Source organism: Thunnus albacares, chromosome 13 (genome assembly GCF_914725855.1).
Source record: "Thunnus albacares chromosome 13, fThuAlb1.1, whole genome shotgun sequence".
Classification (NCBI taxonomy): Eukaryota; Metazoa; Chordata; class Actinopteri; order Scombriformes; family Scombridae; genus Thunnus; species Thunnus albacares.
In genome coordinates this window covers 30,812,153-30,821,008 of record NC_058118.1, presented here as the reverse complement: position 1 = coordinate 30,821,008, position 8,856 = coordinate 30,812,153, and the positions used below count along the sequence as shown (strand labels likewise).

The following is an 8,856-nucleotide window of genomic DNA, read 5'->3' as shown; positions in this document are numbered from 1 at the left end:
GCAGGGTCTCAACATTGAGATCAGGCACAAGAGAGGGATAGACAATGTAGTAGTTGACACACTGTTCTGTGTGTGTGTGTGTGTGTGTGTGGTTAATCAAATGCGAAAGGTTGTGTACTCAGTTTGGTAGATTTTACTGCTATTTGGAAGGGAGGGTGGTGATCATTTTTGGTTTGGCCTAACTTAATTTAAATATTTTTTGATTCTCTGTTATAGGTGGACCAGCCTCCCCCTTTTTTGAGAAGAGGCCAGCTTCAAGTTACTGCTATTGTTATATTGTAAATTCTTTATTTCATGAAAGCATCAGTTTCCTTTTATTCCTTTCTCCCGGGCTCATTTTGTTTTATGTATGGCTCTTTCATCCCCTGGATTAAATTTGGGGATGTGACACAAATGTTCTACTACTGTTCCCAGTAACTCCTGATACTGCTGAGACTGATTTGCATACAACATATTAGAGAATCCTGTAATAAAAGTATGAAACTGTTGATTTTATTGAAGCACAAAGGCACAATGAATCTTGTACAGTTTGTGTTCCCATTAGAATGAAGATCCCTCGAATTTTGAGCACAGATGTTGTTGAGATCACATGCAAAACTCCGAATCGTCCACATACATTTATCCTGTGCAGACAGTTAGTAGGTTAGAGGCCTTGTCTGTTTCAGTGTCAGCAGTGCTGCTCTGCAGCGTTTGCCTGCGTTCACAGACTATATGAGCTCAGTCCTCACACCCACTTCACCTGACACCTTCACATGTAAGTAATAGTATTGTAAAAACAAAAATGCTGAGTGCCGTTATGGAAGACATGATGACATGAACCAGGGAATTGGTAAATAATGTGAGAGGAATTACATCACCAATTGCTAATATGTTACCCTCTAACATACTGTATTAGCATTAAGTAATGTAATTCCTTCACCATTATGTACCAATTCCCTGGTCCAGTATTGTTTATTTTTGTTCTTTTATATTTAACGTGGGCATGAAAGCATATGACTTTAAATATTTTCATGTTGTAAAAGTTGCGATGCAGTAGCAACAAGAATGCCTGTCGATGGATAGTGCATGACCTGACCAATTGAAATGTTTATAACGAAGGATGAAGGATCCTTCAATCAGGTTACTGGTTTTAGTAGGTGAAGTTTATGTGTGTGTGAATGTGGTCAGAAAATCACAGGAACAGGTGCACAGTTTAGCCCCTTACTGGTCAACCAATTTCCACTAATGCTGTATCACTGTTATATTTATATGTAACCAGGTGCAGGACTTGTGTGGTTCTGGAAACAATAACAGTAAACGATAACCAGTAAGTCAGTATTCAACTTACTCAGTATAGGTATAAACACACTGTAAGAAACCTACTTTAAATAACTGGCAGCAATTGACAAGTAACTTACTGTAATTTATTTTACAGTAAGTTACTATTTTACAGTTCATCATTGGATGAACCATCTATCACCGTCTATCACCGTCTTACCTTGCGAGGCAGCTGGATTTAAGACGCTGATTGATCCAAACCACGAGTGGTTTGGACACAGTCACATAACTTGTAGCCTAACAAGATTACAAGTGTTAAATTGGTTTAGTTGGTTTTCACGTGGTCTTGTGATGTTGTGATCTTGCGAATCCAGCTGTCTCACAAGGTAAGGGATTGTGCATGTTTACAAAATTTAATGGCCTTCTTCCATATGACAGAAATGCTCACGCTGAATAGTGAACTGCTGCAATTATATCTGTGATGCACAGTGCAAATGGTTTTCCTTCAGACAGGACAGCAAAACAAAGTTGTTTACCTTTATGACATATTACATGTTCACTGGTTCCCACAACTGTATTAAAAGAGCCTGTGGCCTGCTGCTCTTCATCTACCAGCTCACTGTGGCTATTTCCTCTTTTAGCCATCCTCCTTTGCAATATTTAAAACTGATCTGCTGACCAAACAGCACAAAAGATGTTGCTGTGTAGACCAATATTTGCTGACCAATAGTGCAGTCTGTACATGCTTCATAATAAAAGCCACACAGTTGTACACCAGCGAGAAGCTTTTAATGTGAAGTAGCAACAGCAGAAAATGTTTGGAATATCTTTTTGAGGAATGCTGTTCTTCAGCCTTGGTGATGGTTGTTGTTGTTGATAGTTGTTTAGTTGGGTTGAGATCTGGTGACTGTGAAGGCCATAGCTTTTGGCCTTCTAGATTAGATGGGTGTTATGTGAGTTGGACCTGGTCAAAAGCCTTGCAGCAGCATTCTGGACCATTTGTAGACGGTCCAGGGATGACTTGCTGAGGCAAAGTTGGCTGAGTCTGCATAGGTGGACACATTCAAACATGCAGTGAATGCATATGGTCTGTGTAGGCATAAATTTTGTGTCTACATCTGTTTGATTTGGCTTTTCATCAATAAAAAACATCATTCTGCAATTTTCTCTTTGGTTTCAAGCTTTATTACGCATTAAACAACCTGTGAAATGTCAATTTCCAGGCACCAACATGAGATATATTTCTATTTATTGCAGTACTAATAAATTAACCATTGACACATTTTAGGGGTTGAAATGTCAATTGTATATAAGTGCTTTAATGTGCTACTTACAAACATAAAACCACAAATTATTAACAGAAAGGAAAGCCATTTTAATCTTCTACATGAGTTTATCAATGAGTATAGCTCCTAACTATCATTGAATAATCTTGTTCCTACTGTTTATTGGCATATACACATCTTGTATATTAGTCGTGCAAAGTTTAATTCCTGCTTGTTTGTTCTTTTGTAAGAGAAATTATTTGCACCTCTGATGATGTTAACAATAAAACGTTTTAGAAACAAGAAAGTAGTTAATATATACTATATATATATATTCATTCATATACATTCATATATATATATATATATATATATATATATATATATATATATATATATATATATGTAATTTTTGTGAAAAAGTATGAAATATATAAAGAACTGACTTAATATGCAGTGACAAGACAAGGAGTTCATCATACAGTATAGCTTCACTGCTTGTCATGGTCGTAACTATCTGGAGACAGCTCTCAGACAGAAATGAGTAAACTACTGAGACATTGTGAAAGAACACATACATGTTGTCTGATTTATTATATGCTGAATTAAGGGACATTTATGCTTTTCTTTGCATCTAAGCCTCTTTAAATGGTAAGCACGGCTCTGTATTATTGTCGTGATTTTAAATATATGTCAGAAAACAAACAAAAAATTTAAATTTTCTCACTGGTTCTTGTTGAGGAAAACTGAGCATCTCAAATGACAGCAGAGATTCTGCATGAAGATGGCTCTGATAGTTTGATCCCTGAGTCCATAAATGAGAGCACTCAGACACCTTGGAAGGATATTCAAGCACACAAAGCATACATTGTAAATACGCATTAGGACTAATCTCCCCACTGTTCTAGCAATGGCCATGAGGATGGTGGAGATGAAGGTGGAGATGAGAATCAGGCTTAGCTGAATCAGGTGAAGAAGGAGAGTTTGAAGAGCCTTTCTGGCCGAGGCTTTGTCTGTTGAGACAGACCTGGCTACGAGTGCTACACCAATGTAGGAGGCGATGATTACTACACCTATTGACAGAAAGAGAGTGCTGGCGTAAGCTTCTTCAAAATCATTAAACATTGGTGCAAAAAAGACGGCCTCTTTTGAGCAAAAGTCACCCATCTGCTTTAGGGAGAGTTTTGTGAACAAATATAACAACATAAAACCTCGAATGAGGATGTGGATAAAACTGAAGCCCCACACCAGAGCAATGGCCATGCCTGTGCTTCTCATGTTGAAGATCGTAGCATGTCTCAGTGGATAGCATACAGCCACATATCTCTCAAGTGACATCACAGCCAGGGAGAGAGGGGAGATTGTGATTGTGAAAACTGAGAGCAGGACGAGGGCACCACACGCGTAATAAGTAATTTTTATCCGTAAGGAAGCCAAAAAGTAAAGCAGGAGGTTTGATGCCATGTGAACAGTGTCTGCAAAGAGCATGTTGTACAGCAGGATGTAACGGGATGTCTCACAAAACACCTGCTTACTCCTCAGGGTGAACAGCAAAACACTGTTAATGTAGAGAAAAGAGCAGCTTGATCCCATGGATAACATGCCAAACATCATTACCTCCTGTGAAGTTTGATAGTGGAGACCAGCAGTGATATTGGCCTTAGGCTGCAGCAAAGACAACATTATACATATGTGAGGAAAAAAGACTTCTTTGGCTTGCTGTAGTTGTACTAGTAAACTTCATAACATACAAACTAAAGTTCATCATGACAAAGCAGTTAAAAATGACCCATCAGCACAAACAGCTGTTGAGTGTAGAAACCCAAATTATCCATCAGTGTTGAGCAGTCAGACGGTGTTCGTTTCCACCAGGAAGGAAGAACTGGTCTGGAGCTGTTTTTTCCAGCAACATACAGTATATATAGTTTTTCATTACACCCACTTCACAGGACACTGTTACATGAACTTCATCATCATCATATTAGAAATTAATGATGTCATCTCTACTACTGTCTCCTCAAAACTTTTCCATTTTTCACTGCTTCCACTCACTTTTTAGTTAGTTTAGTTTAGTTTCCAGTTAACGTATCCAAACTCAGACATTCAAGTAGTTTTGATTTTTACATGAAATTACTAATTACTGATTACTGACAGAAAATACTTCATTTTCAGTGTGTAGTTTTGCGTACTAGACCTAACATTAGCATATTAGGTTGTTTCAACAATTTCCTAAAAGTAACTGTTGTGTGAAGGCCAAAAAACAGAGAAATCTATGTACAACCCCCACACCGGCAGTGGCTAGGCTTCAAACACTCCACGCCACTGTCCTGTTTCCAGCATCGTCAGAGAAAAGGCTGTTTTTTACTCAAGTACAATGTTGGCCTAACTACAGATGTTATTTACTACTTGTAGTTTTACCTATTTCACTTGTGCCTGTGTCTACAATTCCAAAAGGGGTTGTGTAGAGCCATTTCTGTAACTTTCTGTTACTTTCCGAAATTGACGCACCGACATTCATACCCACTTGTGATTGGTCAGCTGTGCAGAGGTGAGAAAGGAGCCAGGGTTTGAACTTCTGTCTCTAGCTCTTCTTTTTTATCCTTATTCTTATTTCTGTCACTTTTCATGTAAACAACACAGCACAACAACACTATGGATGACATTTAGCAGAGACTGAAAATATGCGCCATTATCCCTGTATTTAAACAGTGTCATGTCACCCCTCCCCTATATGACGGTCAGCTTTTTAGTACGCCTTTGAAGTTGGCTGTTCAGAACAACTATAAACACATTTCATTTCCAACATGTCATATTAACGTAGTGACGTTTATTACAGCAGTAATACTCAATATCACTGCAACTATAACATACCATGTTTGGTGTTACTTAATAGCCTAAACAATGGTTTTAAGAAAACTACTCTCAAATATATATCTAGTAAGGCATACAAAATATGTAATCTTCTGTCCTCAGAGTTATAATGAAGTCTGGAACATTAACCTTCTGTTAACACAAACTACACTGTCGGTGTTTCACAATTACAAAAATGTTTGCCCTCATTCACTTTCTATGGGATGCAAGTAAATCATTTTTCAAGACATTGTGGGATTCCAGGTGGCGTAGGACTGACCAGAAACATGAAAAAATGGAAGGGTCAAATGATGAAGAATGTTAGCATTATGCAAATCAGGGCAAAAGTCACCTCGCGGCTCCACAAGGATTTGCAATTGAATGGCCTTCTTCCATATGACAGAAATGCTCACGCTGAATAGTGAACTGCTGCAATTATATCTGTGATGCACAGTGCAAATGGTTTTCCTTCAGACAGGACAGAAGTTGTTTACCTTTATGACATATTACATGTTCACTGGTTCCCACAACTGTATTAAAAGAGCCTGTGGCCTGCTGCTCTTCATCTACCAGCTCACTGTGGCTATTTCCTCTTTTACCCATCCTCCTTTGCAATATTTAAAACTGATCTGCTGACCAAACAGCACAAAGCATGTTGCTGTGTAGACCAATATTTGCTGACCAATAGTGCAGTCTGTACATGCTTCATAATAAAAGCCACACAGTTGTACACCAGTGAGAAGCTTTTAATGTGAAGTAGCAACTGTAGGAAATGTTTGGAATATCTTTTTGAGGAATGCTGTTCTTCAGCCTTGGTGATGGTTGTTGTTGTTGATAGTTGTTTAGTTAGGTTGAGATCTGGTGACTGTGAAGGCCATAGCTTTTGGCCTTCTAGATTAGATGGGTGTTATGTGAGTTGGACCTGGTCAAAAGCCTTGCAGCAGCATTCTGGACCATTTGTAGACGGTCCAGGGATGACTTGCTGAGGCAAAGTTGGCTGAGTCTGCATAGGTGGACAAATTCAAACATGCAGTGAATGCATATGGTCTGTGTAGGCATAAATTTTGTGTCTACATCTGTTTGATTTGGCTTTTCATCAATAAAAAACATCATTCTGCAATTTTCTCTTTGGTTTCAAGCTTTATTACGCATTAAACAACCTGTGAAATGTCAATTTCCGGGCACCAACATGAGATACATTTCTATTTATTGCAGTACTAATAAATTAACCATTGACACATTTTAGGGGTTGAAATGTCAATTGTATATAAGTGCTTTAATGTGTTACTTACAAACATAAAACCACAAATTATTAACAGAAAGGAAAGCCATTTTAATCTTCTACATGAGTTTATCAATGAGTATAGCTCCTAACTATCATTGAATAATCTTGTTCCTACTGTTTATTGGCATATACACATCTTGTATATTAGTCGTGCAAAGTTTAATTCCTGCTTGTTTGTTCTTTTGTAAGAGAAATTATTTGCACCTCTGATGATGTTAACAATAAAACGTTTTAGAAACAAGAAAGTAGTTAATATATACTATATATATATATATATATATATTCATTCATACACATTCATATATATATATATATATATATATATATATATATATATATATATATATATGTATTTTTTGTGAAAAAGTATGAAATATATAAAGAACTGACTTAATATGCAGTGACAAGACAAGGAGTTCATCATACAGTATAGCTTCACTGCTTGTCATGGTCGTAACTATCTGGAGACAGCTCTCAGACAGAAATGAGTAAACCACTGAGACATTGTGAAAGAACAACACATACATGTTGTCTGATTTATTATATGCTGAATTAAGGGACATTTATGCTTTTCTTTCCATCTAAGCCTCTTTAAATGGTAAACACGGCTCTGTATTATTATCGTCATTTTAAATATATGTCAGAGAACAAACAAAAAATTTAAATTTTCTCACTGGTTCTTGTTGAGGAAAACTGAGCATCTCAAAAGACAGCAGAGATTCTGCATGAAGATGGCTCTGATAGTTTGATCCCTGAGTCCATAAATGAGAGCACTCAGACACCTTGGAAGGATATTCAAGCACACAAAGCATACATTGTAAATACGCATAAGGACTAATCTTCCCACTGTTCTAGCAATGGCCATGAGGATGGTGGAGATGAAGGTGGAGATGAGAATCAGGCTTAGCTGAATCAGGTGAAGAAGGAGAGTTTGAAGAGCCTTTCTGGCTGAGGCTTTGTCTGTTGAGACAGACCTGGCTACGAGTGCTACACCAATGTAGGAGGCGATGATTACTACACCTATTGACAGAAAGAGAGTGCTGGCGTAAGCTTCTTCAAAATCATTAAACATTGGTGCAAAAAAGACGGCCTCTTTTGAGCAAAAGTCACCCATCTGCTTTAGGGAGAGTTTTGTGAACAAATATAACAACATAAAACCTCGAATGAGGATGTGGATAAAACTGAAGCCCCACACCAGAGCAATGGCCATGCCTGTGCTTCTCATGTTGAAGATCGTAGCATGTCTCAGTGGATAGCATACAGCCACATATCTCTCAAGTGACATCACAGCCAGGGAGAGAGGGGAGATTGTGGCTGTGAAAACTGAGAGCAGGACGAGGGCACCACACGCGTAATAAGTAATTTTTATCCGTAAGGAAGCCAAAAAGTAAAGCAGGAGGTTTGCTGCCATGTGAACAGTGTCTGCAAAGAGCATGTTGTACAGCAGGATGTAACGGGATGTCTCACAAAACACCTGCTTACTCCTCAGGGTGAACAGCAAAACACTGTTAATGTAGAGAAAAGAGCAGCTTGATCCCATGGATAACATGCCAAACATCATTACCTCCTGTGAAGTTTGATAGTGGAGACCAGCAGTGATATTGGCCTTAGGCTGCAGCAAAGACAACATTATACATATGTGAAGAAAAAAGGCTTCTTTGGCTTGCTGTAGTTGTACTAGTAAACTTCATAACATACAAACTAAAGTTCATCATGACAAAGCAGTTAAAAATGACCCATCAGCACAAACAGCTGTTGAGTGTAGAAACCCAAATTATCCATCAGTGTTGAGCAGTCAGACGGTGTTCGTTTCCACCAGGAAGGAAGAACTGGTCTGGAGCTGTTTTTTCCAGCAACATACAGTATATATAGTTTTTCATTACACCCACTTCACAGGACACTGTTACATGAACTTCATCATCATCATATTAGAAATTAATGATGTCATCTCTACTACTGTCTCCTCAAAACTTTTCCATTTTTCACTGCTTCCACTCACTTTTTCAGTTTATTTTTAGTTAGTTTAGTTTAGTTTCCAGTTAACGTATCCAAACTCAGACATTCAAGTAGTTTTGATTTTTACATGAAATTACTAATTACTGATTACTGACAGAAAATACTTCATTTTCAGTGTGTAGTTTTGCGTACTAGACCTAACATTAGCATATTAGGTTGTTTCAATAATTTCCTAAAAGTAAC

The 8,856-nt window shown here is 37.9% G+C and overlaps 2 protein-coding genes across 2 annotated transcripts; both read right to left on the bottom strand.

Moving 5' to 3' along the window:
• Positions 1–3,245: 3,245 nt before the first annotated feature.
• LOC122995844 (odorant receptor 131-2-like) lies at positions 3,246–4,133 on the bottom strand. Its single transcript, XM_044371224.1, has one exon. It carries the CDS (start codon positions 4,131–4,133, stop codon positions 3,246–3,248), a length of 888 nt encoding a protein of 295 aa, XP_044227159.1.
• A 3,194-nt stretch (positions 4,134–7,327) lies between these two features.
• LOC122995843 (odorant receptor 131-2-like) lies at positions 7,328–8,215 on the bottom strand. Its single transcript, XM_044371223.1, has one exon. It carries the CDS (start codon positions 8,213–8,215, stop codon positions 7,328–7,330), a length of 888 nt encoding a protein of 295 aa, XP_044227158.1.
• Between the last annotated feature and the right edge of the window lie 641 nt (positions 8,216–8,856).